General features: G+C 40.1%; 3 protein-coding genes across 5 annotated transcripts; all 3 read left to right on the top strand.

The window, feature by feature from the left end:
* Positions 1-185: 185 nt before the first annotated feature.
* On the top strand, positions 186-4,042 carry ndr2 (nodal-related 2). Its single transcript, XM_040135654.1, has 3 exons — positions 186-450; positions 2,289-3,073; positions 3,514-4,042. The coding sequence occupies exons 1-3, from the start codon at positions 186-188 to the stop codon at positions 3,664-3,666; spliced, it is 1,203 nt and encodes a 400-aa protein (XP_039991588.1). The 3' UTR covers positions 3,667-4,042.
* Positions 4,043-6,152: 2,110 nt separating this feature from the next.
* lrrc20 (leucine rich repeat containing 20) lies at positions 6,153-10,101 on the top strand. 3 transcript variants are annotated; one of them, XM_040135419.1, is made up of 5 exons: positions 6,153-6,411; positions 8,637-8,719; positions 8,983-9,132; positions 9,287-9,454; positions 9,555-10,101. In XM_040135419.1, exons 2-5 carry the CDS (start codon positions 8,650-8,652, stop codon positions 9,689-9,691), a joined length of 525 nt encoding a protein of 174 aa, XP_039991353.1. In that variant the 5' UTR covers positions 6,153-6,411; positions 8,637-8,649; the 3' UTR covers positions 9,692-10,101. The 3 variants fall into 3 exon arrangements, with proteins under 3 accessions (XP_039991353.1, XP_039991351.1, XP_039991352.1); XM_040135417.1 differs by having other exon boundaries at positions 8,631-8,719; positions 9,555-10,100; XM_040135418.1 differs by lacking the exon at positions 6,153-6,411 and adding an exon at positions 6,581-6,694 and having other exon boundaries at positions 8,631-8,719.
* A 2,681-nt stretch (positions 10,102-12,782) lies between these two features.
* Positions 12,783-17,507, top strand: ppa1a (inorganic pyrophosphatase 1a). The gene is made up of 11 exons (XM_040135549.1): positions 12,783-12,843; positions 13,071-13,129; positions 13,622-13,675; positions 15,520-15,639; positions 15,731-15,817; positions 15,909-16,035; positions 16,147-16,274; positions 16,549-16,634; positions 16,855-16,924; positions 17,318-17,357; positions 17,445-17,507. The coding sequence occupies exons 1-11, from the start codon at positions 12,783-12,785 to the stop codon at positions 17,471-17,473; spliced, it is 861 nt and encodes a 286-aa protein (XP_039991483.1). The 3' UTR covers positions 17,474-17,507.
* Positions 17,508-18,349: the final 842 nt, after the last annotated feature.

The raw sequence follows: 18,349 nt of genomic DNA, 5'->3' as shown, positions 1-18,349 counted from the left end.
ACTCACCCGGGCGCCTCATTACCAAGTGAATGGATGATGAGCTGTCAGGTAAAAAGTCTTGAGGACGCATGTCAATTTCCTTTAATGTTCTCAGCTACTTGTTAAACATGAAAGGGGGTGGGTGAGGGTATATAAGACACCCCTAATCTCCCAGTAGAGGAATTTGTCATTAACCGGCCTAAAACATGCGCTCACTGGGAGCTCTGGGTGCCGCGCTGCACGCATCTCTGCTGGTGCTGCTGGCTCAGGGGATCCATAAATCCAGGGACGGAGTTTACGTGCGGCCGCCGCATCGCCTGGCCGCGCCGGACCGATCGAGCGGGCATCACCTGCCAACCTACATGGTGCACCTCTACAGGAACTTCAGGTCGAACTTTTCCAGGCCGGTGGACGCTGCGGAGCGAGGCGCCGCCAAGCAAGCGGACACGGTGAAGAGTGTGATGGCTAAAAGTAAGACTCGGTTGATTGTTCTACAGAAATGCGGTTAACGAGAGGGGGAACGAGATGATGGCAAATGTAACCACGGGAAAGGAGCTTTTTTTTTTTTTTATTCCTTAAGCTTTTGTTGCTCTGCTCAGACTCAGATCTCTTCTCTTCCATTTCAAGACCCTCCTAAATGTTAGGGTTTTTTTTTTTTTTTGTTCTGGCTCAAGTGTTGTCCTGTCAAAGCTGTGTGCCAGACGACCTCAGAGGGTTTCAATCCACATCCCGGCTCAGGGGCTGAATTACCACGCAGGGATCAGCGTGTGAAAAGGCCGCTTTTCTGTCTAATTCTCAAAGCAAACCTCTTTTTTCTTAAATAGGTGATGTTGATTAGATACCTCGCCAGACATCCCCCTATACAAATCCCTTGTTAAGTCAAATCAACAACTTCCCTCAGTTCTTTTTCACACTTGGCTTGATTAGATTAGAGCTCGGGATTTAATGGTGGCACAAGCAGCCAACAGAGGACAGCCCTCCCCGCTGCTGAATCCAATTTCACATCGCTGCTAGGTGTTAGAGTTATTACCTATTTGTCTGACTGAGGATATGCAGAAGCCGGGACAGGCAGAGATGTGTTAAATGATTGGTTTCGGCTCAGTGTGTGGTTTGAGTGGATTAATAGCGAGGAAGGTCTGCACTTTTGATCAACGGTCCATCTTAATAGGCTAATGCACTGGACAATAAATGTTTAAAATGCTTTAATCCTTTAGATTAATTTGAACCACACCTGTTCATTGAATCACAATGACACCCCCCCCCCCCCATTACAGATGTGGGCAAAGCACATGTTGACCTACACTGGAACAATGACTGGATTATTTTTCAGAGGCCTTACATGCAGCTTTGATTTGCTGAAAGCTCTGTCAATACAAGCATTCATCTTGAAGCTGGAGTAGAAGTTATCAAACGAAATTATATTTTGCATCTATTATATTCCCTACAACGCACTTTTCAAAACAAAAAGAAGGGATTGAACCTACAAGTAACATAAATATAACTGTAATTCCCCCCAAAATTGCAGCTGATAGAAATATTAAAGGGATGCCAACACGGCGAATAGTTATTTTAAACAGATATCTTATTTCTGGAATAGGGATGCACAATAGCTACCCTTTTCTGATATACGTTAACTGAAATTTCCATGGTTCCGTTTCAGCAATATACAATACAGATTTTTCCTGTTCCACTACAATACCACCAAGTATTGCTGAGGCGACACAGATACCATTTTCTACCATGGTGTAGACGACCGTGCCACAGGCCTGGTGAAAACGTCACTTAAAATGTAACATTAAAAACACATCTACATTGGCACAAACAGTTTCTATCATCTCATGATATCTTCTCAGGATATACATTGTAATATCACCCCATATTACTCCCACTGTCCACCAGTTTAGACTAATGTAATGCTTGCTGTAGAGACAGAAATACAAACTATATTGCTTTAGTAGTATATGTCCTGATTTATGACTAAATACTGTTTCCAATAGCCAATCTCAAATCATTGTAGGAGAGATGACAGCAATTTACATAAAACTTCAATCTAGCATTTAACAGGTAACATTTATTTTAGTACAACACTTTCAACATGTTGCATGTGTTGCATTTTTTTTTCTTCAACAGGTGGCTTCTGTTTCCCCCTGGAAAGCTCACTGGCACATTCATGCCTTGCCATATGAATGTGTAACACACTAGTCTTGATTTTGACATTTCTCCTGATTTTACCATAATGTCCATTAATGATAAACTGTGTGATAAAGTATGAACCCCGATGGCGCTAATCTCTCTTTTCACTTCATTAGGTTTGATGTACAGAAACAGGCGCTGGGCTGCCACCTTTGACCTCCACACCCTGCTGGCTGACAAACAGATCCAGGCAGCAGAGCTGAGAATCAGGCTTCCTCGGACACCGAGTGCTCACAACATCTCTGTGGAGGTCTATCACCAGCAGGGCCAGGCGTGCCAAACGCACAAGAGCTGCCAAGAACAGCAGCTGGTCGGGCTTCTCACTGAATCAGCACTGGTCACTTCATCGCAAAACTGGAAAGTTTTCAACATGACAAGTCCTCTCTTAAACTGGCTCAAACAAAAAACAACAGCGAGAATTCGACACAAAAGAGTGTCAAGAAGAAGGAAAGTGGTAAAGACAAAGAGAGATCTGCCGCTTCCTGATCAGCCTGTGTATGAGGCGGGCCCGAGGAGAGAGCAGGATGTGAGTGACCGAGCCTTGCTGGTCATCTTTTCACACACTGGCTCGGATGAAAAGTCAAAGGCCAAAGCAAGCTTACTTCATACAGCTGAGCAATCCAAGTTCTTGTCCCCTGCTGAAATCAAAAACGCTCGCTGGCCAAAGCGGCGCAGGAGCAAACGGGGCCAGAGAGAACAAACAGCGAGAGGCCTGCAGGTGTCCAAGAGGGGGAGTGAAAAGTCTCTCTGTCGCAGAGTCGACCTGCATGTAGACTTTAATCAAATAGGCTGGGGGTCCTGGATCATCTTTCCAAAAAGGTATAACGCCTACCGATGTGAAGGTTCCTGCCCTGGTCCTCTGGGAGAAGACCTCAATCCAACAAATCATGCGTACATGCAGGTGAGTATTACTATCTATCTATCTATCTATCTGTATGGTACTTATGATTTAAAATACATCCTTATGTGCTTTCTTCTGTTGAGACACTTTCCCCCTTTGGGACATGAAACGACAGATCCCTACATGACCGTCTGTGTTTATAATACAGATAGTGGAGTATTTGTAATAGTGACCTTCGCTGCTGGGAAATCTGACATGACAGGAAAACAGTATAATGCTTGAAAATTTAAATTAATCACCTTGGGTTGTGGAAAATTATAACAGGAGTTTTTTTTTTTGTCTGTTTGTTTTACTATTTTCTGATCTTTTATAGACAAATAAACTCCAAATGGTATTAGTAGTTCTCACAAAAACATTCACTGACATAAAACTTAATTGATAATTCCTTAGTTGATTAATCGAACTTATTAATTACACGGTTTTGCCTCTTCCTTTTCCAGAGTTTACTGAAACATTACCACCCTGACCGAGTGGCATCGCCCTGCTGTGCCCCGACCAAAATGAGCCCACTAAGCATGCTGTACTACGAGAACGGAGAAATGCTCCTTCGACATCACGAAGACATGATTGTAGATGAGTGTGGCTGCCAGTGACAGCTGCGACCGCCTCCAAGCATGACCTGTGTTGCTGAGCGGCATAACAGCACAAAAATGCTGTACAGAAGCAACCGCCTTCGGAGACACAAAAGAAAACACTTAGCCAGAGGGAAAAAGCTCTTTGATATTTGTCACTGCACACTGTAGGATTGTAGCTGATCTATATGCTGAGACACAACTTTAATTTGTGATGCGAGCTCTGGTTTGTAAGGAGGACACTGTGGTTTTAAGATGTGCTGAAACACAAATTCAACAATACTGCAGCATCGAGCCCTCCAGCTGTGTGCATTTGTTACGGTGTAATGTAAAAGTTTATTCTCCTTAACTTATCAATTTCATCAATGTAAACACAAAATGGCAACGTCATTGAATATTCCAGCACTCTTTTATTGTACACTACCATTTGTGTAACTGTAAATTAATGTATATTTATTGTAAATATTAAACAAAATGTGTATTTATGTACATTTTGCACACGGAGTATGTATTTTGTTATGTTTTATTACATATACTGTGCTTTTTTTGGCATGTGGGCGTAGGAAAGTTATATAATAGTGGGCCTATACTTTATACAACTTAACCAGTTTAATTGCAAGCATACTGTCCAAGCTTATTTTCAGCACAAGGGCTCAATATCAAACCTTAGCCTGCTTTTTTGTTGCTGATCAAAGTATGTCCCCAGCAGGAAGTATCAAAAGCTGTCTTGTACCAAAAGATGGCATTGATTGTTTGTGCTAATTTGCAATCTTGTTCACTCATTCTTTGATCAGCTATTTCCTGATTTAAATCATTTTATTTAGTTCTTGCCGGCTGGCGTTTTGACAACATTTAACATTCGAGAACTTTAGCTTCACTTCTTGAAGTAAGGTATGGAAAAAGGATTGTTTTGATATGCGATACCCAGTCTAATTGCATAGCTTTCTCTGAGCTTTCTGGTTTGTTTTATGCTACCATGAAACAATATAAATGCAACATACCTGAAAACATATACACAACAATATACTGTATGTCCCTGCATGGATCACTGGCATATTTACCTGGAACTACTGTGTGTGATACAAAAGAAAGTGCATACCAAAAGAGGCAGACTTTTCTAGTTTCGCACTGTTTCAGTCGCCCCCACAGTGAATCATAGACAAATTCCACTGATGTTCACTAATTCAAAATAAAAGCTCTGTATAGTAGAGGAATATCCAGCAATTACTGCGAAGTGGCTGCTAGTTGTAACAATGCTCAACTAAGTTCTATTCTTCTGAAGCCAGAGGGGCTCATTGTATTCAAATCCTTTGAAAATACACTGACTGACCAGGATTTTGCCAGAGTCATGACCATGGCAGTGGTCAAACTGGGAATAGTGGACCAGGACTCAGAGGTAAGACAACAATGTCAGCTTTAGGCAAATATTTAATTTTTAAAAAAATTATAATTCACAATATATTAGTGCTGCAATGATTAGTGGATCATAAGAAGATTCAATCAGTATCATTTTGATAATCGATTCATCGTTTAAATTGTTTTTCAAGCAAAAATGCAAAATATTTAATCGTTCCGACTTCTCAAAAGTGATCATTTGTTGGTTTTCCTTATTTTAACATGATAGTAAAGTAAATCTCTCTCGGTTTTGGACTATTGCTTGGACAAAACATGACTTCTGAGGACATCACCTTGAGCTTTGGGAAATTGTGATGAGCACTTTTCACTGTTTTCTGATGTTTTATAGACTAAACGGTTAATCGAGGAAATAATGGCAGATCAATTGTTTATAGGACTGAAAGTTGATTAACTGATTAGTCGATCGACAGAAAAACTCATCGGTAAATATTTTGAGAATTTTATAATTGTTTGAATCATTTTTCAAGCAAAGATAATGAAAAATGTCATTCTCTTGTTTCAGCCTGTCAGATGTGAGGATTTTCTGCTTTTGTAAGTCACATACAGTATAAATGTTATTTGAATATCTTTGTGTTGAGACTGTTGGTCAGACAAAACAAGACATTTCGACAGACGTCACCTGTGTCTCTGGGAAATTGTAAAAGGCATGTTTTCACTTTTTTGAACATTTAATAGACTAATGATTACTTGATTAATCAAAAAAAAAAAAAAAAAAAAAGAATCTGCAGACTAACCGATAATGAAAATAGTCGTTAGTTGCAGTCATGATCGATTATGTGAATAGCTGCAGCCATAAAATATATGTGAGATATTGCTTATTGCTTTTCTACAAATCTTTTTAAGGGGCCAAGCCTCGGTACAATATATTCTCGTTTTAAAAAGCAGAATTTAGATGTAAAACTCCTGAACATGGTTTTAAAAATTAACATGTCGACACCCAATACTGACCGACTGAAACGTATTCCCTTAATAATAATTAGTAATGCTTTTTAATATGTGAAGTTATTGTTTGTTTGTTCGTCTGTTTGTTGAACTCCATCGTCTGCGACTTTAAAGCGCAGGACTGACACTCAATATGTTTCCCAGTCGGCTGTTGGCTAGCAGCCTCATGCTAACCGTGCTAATTCATTTCGCCAAGCGGCAACGGGCTTTTTACATAGTATGTTTACCATGTAAGGTGGTACCAGTGGGTGTCACTTTTCCAATGGATATCGGAACATTTTAGACGAATTGCCCTCTCCCGGGGCTAAAAATACACACTCACCAAATTAGACTGCGGTCGAGCTGGTGTAGCTACCGTTGGCCAACGCTGGCAGCTGCTAGGCTCCGTGACAGTAGTTTCTAGTCTGGGTAAGTGGCTTCTTGGCGTGGTTTTAATGAAACACTAATGAAATAATGGCTATCTATAGCTCAACAGGCTGCATTTGTTAGTCCGACGGTGCAGGGTTGTGGTTCAGTAGGCCTAGAGCTTTTTTGTGTGTGTGTGTGTCTGTGTCTGTGTGTAATATTATATGTATATTTGGAAGGAAATGTGATTTTCAATAGCAAACAGGTCCAGTTCAGTAGAGCAGCGGTTTCAACTTTTGGGTTATCCAGAAGTGGAAAGTAACGACCGCGAATATACAAGATTGAGGTAGCGTACTCCCGTTTTATGTTGCTATTTCCATTTTGAGGCTTTACTACATTTTAATAACGACTCTAGTGACTAAGGAGAGAATAAGGAGAAGCGTGTTTCAGGGACTCAACCGGTTTAGAGCCCCAACTACAGTGCATTCAGAAGGTATTCAGACCCCTTCAAGTTTTTTAACATTTTTGTCATGTTGCAGCCTTATGCTAAAATCCATTTAAATTCATTCCCCCTCCCCTCATCAATGTACACTCAATAACCCATAATGACAAATTCAAAATAACAAAGAATTTTAGACATTTTTTTTCAAATTTAGAGACAGGATTGTGTAGAGGCACAGATCTGAGGAGGGCTACAAAAACATTTCTGCTGCATTGAAGGTTCCCAAGACCACAGTGGCCTCCATAATTCGTCAGTGGAAGAGGTTTGGAGCAACTGGGACTCTCCTGAGAGATGGCTGTCCGGCAACACTGAGCGATTGGGGCAAAACGGCCTTGGTAAGAGGGATGACCAAAAAGCCTTTGGTCATTCTGGCTGAGCTCCAGAGATCCTGTGTGGAGATGGGAGAAACCTCCAGAAGGACAACCATCACTGCAGCACTCCACCGAACTGGGCTTTATGGCAGCGTGGCCAGGTGGAAGCCTCTCCTTTGTGAAAGACACATGAAAGCCTGCTTAGAGTTTGCAAAAAAAAAAAAAAAAAAAAAAAAAGCACCTAAAAGACTCTCAGACATTGAGAAAGAAGATTCTCTGGTCTGATGAAACCACGATGGAACCTTTTGGCCTCATTCTGAGGGTCATGTCTGAAGGAAACCAGGCACTGCTCATCACATGCACAATACCATCGCAACAGTGAAGCACGGTGGTGGCATCATCATGCGGTGGGGGTTGTTTTTCAGCCGCAGGGACAGGGAGAGCGGTCAGAGCACAGAGTGATCCTTAATGAAAACGTGGTCCAGAGTGCTCAGGACCTCAAGACTAGGCCAAAGGTTCACCTTCCAACGGGACAGTGACCCTTATCTCACAACCAAGACAACTCATGAGTGGCTTAGGGACAACTCTGTGAATGTCTTTGAGTGGCCCAGCCAGAGCCCTGACTTGAACCTAATTGAACATCTCTTGGGAGACCTGAAAATGGCTGTCTCGCCGTACTGGAGAATCTGCAGTGAAGAATGTGAGAAAATCCCCAAATCCAGGTGTGCAAAGCCTGTAGCGTCATACCCGAGAAGACTCAAGGCTGTGATCACTGCCAAAGGTGCTTCAACTAAGTACAGAGAAGAAGGTCTTACATAAGTCAATGTGATATTTCACTTGTTACTTTTTCATAAATTTGCAAAAATCACTTTGTCATTATTGGGTATTGAGTGTAGACTGACGAGAGGAAAAATTATTTTAGTATAAGGGGCAACATGACTGAAAAAAGTGAAGGGGTCTGAATACTTTCTGAATGCACTGAAAATGTTCCCCCAATTGATCTGAAAGTGGAGGGCTTTTCTTCAAAATGAGTATCTTTGCTACTTTTACAACTTATGCTTGAGTGCTTGAGCGTGCTTTTATTTGGTTTACTTTAAAATCCTCATAATTTTATGAAGGGTCAGAATGAGTATTTCTGTTTTTTATATTGCCACTCACTGAATGATTTGAGTATTTCTTCCACAAGGTGTCTAAATTTACAGAAAATAGGAACTCAGTTTTAGAGTCAGGGAATTTGACTTATAGTTGGTCCTCCCTTGTCAGTTGCCAATAAATGTTTAGTTCTGTCACTTATGATGTGCATAATATAACAAAAGTTATTTTTGACTCAGTGCAGCAGTGTGGTAAGTGCATGAAGCGGAATACATTTGTTATAATATACTGTCATTATTTCTTACTGTAATATTTGGCTGTCCTACATCTCACTTAAAAAACAATGTGTAAGTTTAATGTTGTATCATCTCCCTTAGGGACAGTTACCACAGAGAAATGGCTGAGGCAGTTGCAAATGTGGCTCGGAGGATTAATGCCACTGTAGAGGAGGGGAAAGATAGTTTGGGTAAGACTCCCTTCACACATCTTTCTCTTTGTCTCTCACTCCTCGCTCTGCAGTTCCCTAACATGGGAATAAACTGCTCTGATTAAATATTCTAGTTGATGCTATTTCATATTTCACCAGCAGATGGTGACAGACACTTAAATTTGTTTGCTCAAGTAACCATAACTTTATAGCCCAAAGTGTTTTGTTAAATCTACATATTCAGCATTAAACTGCTTTGTTAATGCTTGATAATCTCATAATTGTGTTCTTCTTCTCCGCAGATCTGTCAAACTGCAAGCTTATTTCTTTCCCAGACGGTGTGTTCAAGGTCCTGAGGAGTGTCTCAGAAAACATCCGCGTTATCACATTGGCTGACAATGAGATGAAGGCTATTTCCAGCAAGTTCTTTTCCACCTTCACTCAGCTGAGAGGTAATGGAACACCGCAGCTATTTGCTTCATGGAAGAGAGATTGTGTAGTTGTGCACTGTTCACCTCGCAGAACGTTGACAGAATGTCTTTATGCCGTGAAGGAAGAACAGACGAGCGACCCCTCGACTTACTCGTGTCTTGAATTACCTTGCAGAACTGGACCTGCAAGGCAATGTTCTCACCAAACTGCCTGATGCCGTGGGAGAAATGGAGCATTTGACCAGCATCAATCTGGCTAATAACAGCTTCTCCATCTTCCCTGACAAGCTTACTGAGATAGGCACACTGGAGAGGATTAACCTGGAGGGAAATAGCATCACTGGTAATAATAACATATTAATGCATATCAGATGTGCCAGAGGAAGAGTTGTGTATTTTAAGCTTTAGTTAATGCTGTGTTTTGTATTTTTTTTTTTCTACAGAAATTCCACTGGAGAAGTTGTCTGTCATGCCAGCACTGAAGTGGCTAAACATGAAGTCAAACCCTTTGGACTCAAACACTAGGTCTGCTCTGCAGTCTCCCCACAAATTTGACATTTTGTTCTCAGCAGAGACCTAAAAAGGACATCATAAATGATATTTCCCCAGCTATAGACTGCATGCTGTGTGCCTTTAACTACTTCAGTTGGATGCTTTCGTGTGCCTGAGAGAGGAGAAAGCATAATACTTGAAGACATCACAATGCTGTACAAGAAGAAGAGAAGACATACGTGTGTAAAGATGGCATCCTCCTTGCTTGTGTTTTTAAGCCCTGCTAGTGACCACACCCTGTGGCCTCCACTTTGTCCTCTCTCTATGAACTGCACTGGGCTGAAGTTGATATTTGGAGATGAAATCAATCCATCTTTATACACCATTTGACCTTTATTTGTCTCCATTGAGATACTTGCAATAACTTATTTATTACTTTTGATAGTATAAAAAGGTTTTTTCAATTAAAGCTTATACACAAGAAACTATGCAGTTTTGTATTGTTATTTATCACTGGGTGTCTCATTGATTCCTGAGACTATGTTAGATGAATATTTTATTTACCTTTCTAGACTGTAGACACACACAGAATGGGCTGAATTCAGGTTCAGTTACCGTATTATTTTCATTCTCAGTTAATCTGACAATTTCTTTCTTGACAAATGATTGTACAGTCTACAAAATGTCAGAACAGTGAAATATATCCCTCAGCCCAAGATGATGTCTTCAAATTGGTTGTTTTGTACGACCAACGGTACAAAACCGAAAAGTATTCAATGGACCACGATATAAAACTTTGAAAAGCAGCAAATCATCACATTTGAGAAGCTGTAACTAGGAAATTATTGACTTTTTTGCTCGATAAATATCTTATAAGATTTATCAGTTATTAAATAGCTGTTGAATCATTTTCTTTCTCTCTTCTGTTCTCTTTCAGCTCTAGTTTTCTCAGTAACTTCTTATAGTTCACATTCACTTTATTTTACAAATAAAGAAAAAGACAGCTGCAATAAAGTGGGCTGGGATAATATTCCCAGTTAGGGCATCAATTTGGCCGATCAACAAGAAGAGACTTCATTTCATACATTTTAACTGTATGTGGAAAAGGGCCTAAAGTGGTGGTCGGCACACGGTTTCCAGCAGATCATCCTCTCACTTGTGCACAGGGATCAGAGGTTCCTGTATTAATGCATAACAGAGAACACAATCTATTCGAGAGACGATAGAAATGGTCAGTTCCGAAACCACCTGCTCACAGAGACTTGTTTTAGAAAGTAGAGAAAGCAGCGCAAGTGCGGACCAAGCTCCTAGAGCCTCCATCTGTAATGGAGGCTGCAGATGACAGAGACTGGTCCATAGTTGAGTGATTAAAAGTACTGTATTTTTTTCTCGGACTTTCCAGGCATTCTTAAAATAGTCTGATCACTTAAGCTGATGTTTGGGCTGACTGGAGCCTATCTGTCATACCAACACAAGAGGAGCAAGAAGCGGGTTGTGGCATCATGATATACAGTATAAGGAATTCACTAATGACGATTTTGTGTCCCTTTTCTGTGTACAAGACTTTAAAAATGCTTATTTCATGCAAAGATAACATTCCAAGCTCTTTCATTTATGAGTCGGCCAAAGGAGAATGTCTCCTGGAAACCAGAAATATTTAGCGAGCTTACAGTATCACGTGGCTCTTTGGCTGCCCCGGCTGTGACCTTACATTGTGCATCATGCTGCTATCTGAATCCCTGTGCTTCAATTATCTAGATAAAAGAGGAAACTGAAAGTAATTTTTCATTTTTTCAGCACTAGTGTTACAGTTTACAGATGTTTGGCTCTACTAAGGCAACATGCGTTTGATTATGTTTTCAGCAGGAGGCATTTTTCTGTGAACTAGATTCCGTGTGTTGTAGTTATGGTTACACGAAATACGGAACTATTTCTCCAAATAATTAGCTGATTGAGAATCATTTGTTCATGATGTAATAAACAATACATTCACAGACCATATTCATTATGGGTGTGTAAATTAGAACAAGTATTTCTATCATAAACTCGCACTCCCTCCTTTTAGACTACTAGGGGCGACTGGTTACTGCAGTTCAGAAAGACAGCCTTTGGTCAATCTGCTCTCTTGGTTAAAGTAGTGGGTAAGTGGAATTCCATTCCCACAAACATTAGAAACTCAGGAAGCCTCGAGGTGTTTAAAACCAGCTTTGATCTCTGGCTAAAGTCAGCACAAATGTCTCACCAGCAATGATTGCCTCGTATTTACTGTATTTATAAAACTGAATTCATCTATCTCACACTCACGGCCTATTATGTATTGTGCTGATTTATGTAGCCTAGACGTGTAATGATGCAAAAAGTCAAGTAAATGAGCCTCTGTATTAGCTATACTACTTTATGAATTAAATATATTTCAGTTGGTGCTGTCAAAATGAAAAGTGAGACATAGATTTACTTGGTTTCAATATTATTCAGCAAGTACCATAAAATGCCATCCTTTACCATCAAAATGCCCTGCTAGCTGTTTTTAAAAGTGATGGATTTTAGAGAAACTAAAAGATAAGTTACATTTTTTATATACAGAAGGTTTCTAAAAAAAAAAAAAATCCATAAGTATGTTATCAAATAGTTACAGTGAAACTCAGGAGGCAAGAAGTCACAACATGGGCACGCCACCTAATCCTGCTTTGTTAATTGGTTTACAGCTAACACCAGTCAGCTCCATCTGTTTTTGTCCGAAAAGAGCTCTCAAGAGCCCCAGCTTACACCAGCGAAATGGAAAACAAACCACTCCACACGCGAAGAAGGTAGAAACTTTACATTCATGCTGCAGCATGGAGAAGTGGGAATGAGGAAGGATTATCTGTTGATTACTATTCTTAGACAATTCTGCCTCTCCCAGAGGTTTGTTTACTCGTGTTGGCTACAGATGCCAATATTGGATGTGGTTAGAATCCAGTAACCATAAAGAGACAAACACGAGCCAGTCTCAGGCATTTACGCTCTTCATACAGCAGCTCTGTTGCCACATGCAGGCAGTTGTCAGGTCTCTAGCCTTGGCCTAAGCAGTGCGCATGTCTGCTCCTCTCCCTCAATGACCGCCTGTCAGCCAGGAGCTGCTTAAACCTCCTGAATCAGTGCAGAGACTACAGAGGGAGAGTTTGAAAGCAACAACAGACATGAGCTTTACCATCGAGGAGAGGGGCAGGCCGAACACCCAGGAGTACAGGGTGTTTTTCAGTAAGCATGGCTCTTTGAGTGAAGTAGTTTGTGTCTTGGAGGGAAATAATCCCGTTATGGATTGTGCATAGTGTAATAGTTGCTTGAATAATTAGCTATTATAGTAGCTATACTGACAAATAATCATAGAGCTTTATGAGGCAATCACACACTTTTTAATTGCTTGTAGTCTTGAATTTTCCTTTGTGCTATAAATAAGAGCTGAAATGCACATTCCCTTTACATAGAAAACCCTGAGGGTAGATACATCTCTCCGTTCCATGATATACCCATCTACGCAAATGAGGCAGAGGTGAGCAACATGTGTCTGTTAATTCTGCAGGATTTTAAGACTTCTGTCCGGCTCTTGGGGGAAAAAAAAAAAAAAAAAAACAGAGCCAAATTGGGGTTCACAATGTGAAGGCTGTACCTGTTAGGGCCGACTTTAGTAAATGTACCTGCAAATGTAAAGGTTTCACATCAGATGTTGGCGGGAGGTCATTTATCTATGGCACACTCTCTTTTCTAGTTATACTGTCTCCCTGGTAGTAAATGGATGTTTAGTTTTTTAGACAGTATACTGTGTACATCAGCTGTTCCTTTCACCATTCTTCAAGTTTAGGGTTTGTATAGATATAGGGCTGCAATGCTTTGGTCCGTCTTTCTGTCTGTAATCACTGCTATGTAAGACTTACTTACTTGATAAGACTTAATAGGATATGTTTAGAGAAATGTATTTAAAGCAGGAAAAAGAATTAATCCTGACCATAACAAAACTGTGTTTCTGATCATCTTGCAGAATATTTTTCACGCTGTTGTGGAGGTTCCAAGATGGACAAATGCAAAGATGGAGGTATATTTTATATATATTTTGGCAATGTATTAATATTCATTGCATGTTCCTTCCTAATACTCAGTTCATAAATGTGGTAATCCTACTAATAAAAGGAGAAATCGCTCTTTCTTTTTGTCTGTCTGTCCTTCGATTTTCTCGACAACCGCTCATCCGATCGACTTCAAACTTCTCGTGTGTATTGCTGAGGACCCAAGGAAGCGCAGTGTCGACTGTGAATGTTTCTGGTTGAGTGGTTGTCGAAAAACATAAAAAGACAAATATTAAAGGATAGTCGGTTAGGGCTGGGGTGACGCATTCACCTAACTGATGTCATCAATTAGGACAACATTGTGTCACAAAGATGGCTGTGCCTGGTCAAAGCACGGATTCCCCGGAAAACAAGCTGCAGCTACAAACCTGGGCACAGGATCATCTAAAGCTTGTGACTATTTGAGACAGAGAACCAACCTCTGCATAGTGGAAACGGTTTATCACAGCAGTAAAACTGCTATGCACGGACGCTTGAAGCGAAAGCATCTGGGGGCGCTTTGTGTACGACGTAGCGACAGCAAGAAAGCACCATTTTGTCTACTTTTTATCCAAACCCAAGCATGATATATTAGGATTATTAACAGGCGGAACAAGTAATTTATGCGCTGCTGCTGCTGTTATAAAGTAATGTTTTCTGTTTCCTTTAATGGCCATGTATGAGTGAGAAAATGGTTTAAACTGACGTGAAATCGTTTCAATTATTTTCCCTGCTGATGCAAAAACACATTTGCCAGTGATTTTCTTTAACTGTTATTGAGCATGGCTACAGTTTATCCATTACTGTTGTAAGTTTCCTTTGATTACGATTTAATTTTCTGCTGAATAGTTTTACTGAGATCAGGCTTGTACCTACCAGCTCCTGTGGTGCTTGTAAGCAATAAACATCAGTGAATCGCCATCGGGGCTGTCTGTGGCTCTTCATCGGGGTCATCTTGTTAACTGTCAGCCGTTAGTCCACCATCGTCGTCAACACAATGCAGAGACTGTAAATTGTGAACACTATCAGCCTTTGTAAAAAAAGAATACTGAACCCCATTAGATCAACAGAGCCACACCCTTCCGTCTATGTGTAATATTCAAATATTAATTGAATGCAGATTTGTTGTAGGCTAAGCTATGATTATTTTTCTTGACTGACTGATTAATCCTTTGCTTATAAAATGTCAGATAATACTTACAAAGGCAGATCACTTGCTTCGTTCGAAATCCTCACAGGTGAACGGCATGTATGGCACTTTGCCAGTCAGCTGGTCAGTCCACCATTTTGGTCCATAATGAAATATCTCAGCTATCTATTGGACCGATTGCTAGATAATTTTGTACAGACATTCATGGTCCCCAGAGGATATATCCTTTGTAAAAGTTGCTCTCAGCAAATTTGTGAATAGGTCTGGAGACCGGGTTTCTGCAAGTCTTGAAAAGTATTTCTTTTAAAATTCTGTTCCCTCAAAAAAGGCCTTAGAAGGTATTTAAAAATATTAAATGTAATGAAGAAAAATCCTGTCTCTTGGCTTGTGTGGGCATTAATGCCAGTCTTATAAAATTAAGGTGTAAATGATGGTTAAATCTTGAATTAATCAGTCTATAGAGAACTATATTCTTTGTCTGCTCTTGTTATAGGCACATCTAAGGATTTGATACACAATGATGACTTTCTAGTCGTTACACTATCACATAATGTTATGACTGCAATAAATCATTCTATAGAACATGTCTGAAATGATTATGAAAGTGTGCAATTACTTTTTTTCCCCCTTTTTTCATTTACAGGGACCAGTTCATTTGAATTGCTTTGTGCCTATTTTTCTCAGATCGCCACCAAAGATCCGCTCAACCCACTTAAACAAGATGTGAAGAATGGGAATCTTCGTTATGTAGCGAATGTGTTTCCTCACAAAGGTTACATCTGGAATTATGGAGCAATCCCACAGGCAAGTCCTATTCGGACTACATTCAAATATCAGGAAACCGAACCGCGCTTCTGCACCATCAAACATCTCTCTTTGTTTTCCCTTTTGACAGACATGGGAAGATCCCAACCATGAGGACAGTGACACAGGATGCTGCGGAGACAATGACCCTATTGACATATGCGACATAGGAAATAAGGTACTGAAACAGCTTGATTCAAGGATATTGAGGACACAGAAATAAATGAAATTTTTAGCAGGTTTTTCAAAAATGTGTCTTCGATTCCCAGGTGTGCTCACGAGGAGAGATAATTAAAGTGAAGGTTCTGGGAACGCTGGCTTTGATCGATGAGGGTGAAACAGACTGGAAGGTCATTGTGATCAATACTGAGGACCCTGAAGCCGGCCACTATAACAGTAGGAATAACCTGCGATACAAGTTTTTCCACGCTGCCAGAAATGATGTCGCCAGTTACATTTCAAATTATGCAGAATTCATCCTTGTCCTTTGTTGTTGATTGGTTGCAGGTATTGATGACGTGAGACGACTTAAGCCCGGTTATCTGGAGGCAACTGTTGACTGGTTCAAAAGATATAAAGTCCCAGATGGGAAACCTGAAAACCAGTTTGCTTTCAACGGCGAGTTCAAGGACAGGGTAAACCTTTCCAAATTTTATTCACAGTATTTGCATTGTATTTCGAAAATGTTTGATTTCCTCAGGGATATGTTAAATTAAGAAGCATCCGACAAAAAAACTTGAATTTGTATGACCGCAACAAAACATTTTTAGAGGAGAAAATGATTTATAAAGTGTTTTTACATTCCTTAATCTTTTCTGTTATATCTAAGTTTATCTACATTATTTATATCCTGGTGTACTGATGCTTTCATGGAGGATGCAAATGAGGAAAATGTGTTGTGTTTTCCAGGACTTTGCCCTTAAAACAGTGAAGAGCACCCATGAGTTTTGGAAGGCACTGATCTCTCAGAAGACCAATGCTGGCGAGTTAAATTGGTGAGTAGTTCATAATCAGAATATGCTCCATAAAGCAAACAGCAGGCTACATGACAGTATGTGGGACGAATGCTATTAGGTATAATTCCTGCCATAACCCCCTTTAGGTGAATTCTAGCAGTGAGTAAAAGTAGCGACATTGTGACTATTTCCCTATCTAGGCCCCCTACACTTTTAAAGCTGAAATTGTTTCCTTTGTTTTATCTCTTTCTCGTGTCAGCATGAACGCCAGTGTCTCAGACAGTCCGTTCTGCTGCTCTGCTGGGGACGCAGAGGCTGTGGTTGAGTCTGTAAGTCTATTTTATTTTCACATTCATGTTAGTGGCCTAAAAGTCTACAACCATCCCTTCCTTAATGAGAACAGAGATTGTAAACTTGTACCTAGAAAGCCCTCGGAACAAAAGCAGGGGATCATCAGTGAAGACAAATGAATGCTGAAGGCAGTTTCTTTCAGTTTAATCCAACTGATACGCATACGGGTTGTGGTTTTTAGTACGAAAGGAGCAAGAATTTCATGGCTTTCAGACAATAGAAAAACCGCCTCCCAGGATACAAGCAACACTAGTTTTGACGGCATTTAATGAGTCCAAAATATCTAAGCTACACATGCATTCCCAATTACATCCAAACTGCATTTGCTAAGCAAAAATAACACCACTTAATGATTTCACTTACTCTTACAGGCATTTGCTTTTGGAGCTGAAGATCCTATTCCAAGTTCAGGTGGGTGTTTTGTACATTTCATTGTTTTATTGCAGCAACTCTATGTTGTTGCGCTATGAAAATCACACATGCTTGATTATTTTTCAGTCGACAAATGGTTCTACTATGAGAAGTAGGAAGGAAGAGCCTTGGCAGAAACATGAAGATGTGACCCCCCCCCCCCCCTTTATTCCTTCCTTCAATCCTGTCTTCCTTCATCCGATTTCTACACATCATGTGCAACACATGAACTGGACAGATTGGATGTACATTGTATGTCACATTTTACCTGCTTTTTTTTTTGTTCACACTTGGTCGTCTGATGCCGTCATTGTCAAAACTGCTTTTTGTGTGATTGTGGCACTTAAAATTCAAACCACATGAAAGTGCTTTGATGTTTTTTTTTTCATCATCTATGTTGTAAGATAGCCCTTACTTTCAAGCTTGACAGAACACTGTAATAAGCCACACTCATCCCAGGCTGTTGTGTATTGTATTGATTTTACTGCTTCTAGCACATATTATCATTATCATTTAGACATGAGCTTACCTACGGAATATTGATCTAAAGTGGATGATGGTGCCCAGATGGGAAAAGACAGTCTGAAAGAAATCATGTTCTACCTGTGATCTATGAAAAGAGGCACAAACTCGTTTCTATACAATCCTCCACAGCACAATAATTCTTGTGGACACACAATAAATAGCACATTGCTTTTATGCTTTTTCCTCAAATAATACAGTCAGTGTTCCTTAAAGGTAATAGCTACTTAACAGTACAAATGACTTGTTATTAAAGCCCTTGGCTGTAAAAAGCACTGGATGCTTCTGTAGGCTTCCATTATAAAATAACCTTCAATAAGCTATTTTCCTTTGGAGTGTGGTTAGAAACTATGGTTACAACAGCTTGCAAGTGTTCTTATGCAGCTCATGGGGTAAAAACTTTGTCTGGATTCCTAATGGCGTCAAATCTGTTTTATTTAAACAAATTAAACAGATAAATAAAAATCGGT

Source organism: Xiphias gladius, chromosome 9 (assembly GCF_016859285.1).
Source record: "Xiphias gladius isolate SHS-SW01 ecotype Sanya breed wild chromosome 9, ASM1685928v1, whole genome shotgun sequence".
NCBI classification, from domain to species: domain Eukaryota; kingdom Metazoa; phylum Chordata; class Actinopteri; order Istiophoriformes; family Xiphiidae; genus Xiphias; species Xiphias gladius.
The sequence above is the reverse complement of the archived record's forward strand: the minus strand, read 5'-3'. Positions and strand labels throughout refer to the sequence as shown.

Bases quoted from the DNA above. Each gene is read 5' to 3' on its own strand.
- lrrc20 (XM_040135419.1), top strand. From the start codon at position 8,650: ATGGCTGAGGCAGTTGCAAATGTGGCTCGGAGGATTAATGCCACTGTA. The intron at 8,720-8,982 runs GTAAGACTCCCT...TCTTCTCCGCAG, and splicing joins GGAGGGGAAAGATAGTTTGG to ATCTGTCAAACTGCAAGCTT. The intron at 9,455-9,554 runs GTAATAATAACA...TTTTTTCTACAG, and splicing joins GGAGGGAAATAGCATCACTG to AAATTCCACTGGAGAAGTTG.
- ndr2 (XM_040135654.1), top strand. From the start codon at position 186: ATGCGCTCACTGGGAGCTCTGGGTGCCGCGCTGCACGCATCTCTGCTG. The intron at 451-2,288 runs GTAAGACTCGGT...TCACTTCATTAG, and splicing joins GAAGAGTGTGATGGCTAAAA to GTTTGATGTACAGAAACAGG. The intron at 3,074-3,513 runs GTGAGTATTACT...TTCCTTTTCCAG, and splicing joins CAAATCATGCGTACATGCAG to AGTTTACTGAAACATTACCA.
- ppa1a (XM_040135549.1), top strand. From the start codon at position 12,783: ATGAGCTTTACCATCGAGGAGAGGGGCAGGCCGAACACCCAGGAGTAC. The intron at 13,130-13,621 runs GCAGAGGTGAGC...ATCATCTTGCAG, and splicing joins TACCCATCTACGCAAATGAG to AATATTTTTCACGCTGTTGT. The intron at 16,925-17,317 runs GTAAGTCTATTT...TTACTCTTACAG, and splicing joins CAGAGGCTGTGGTTGAGTCT to GCATTTGCTTTTGGAGCTGA.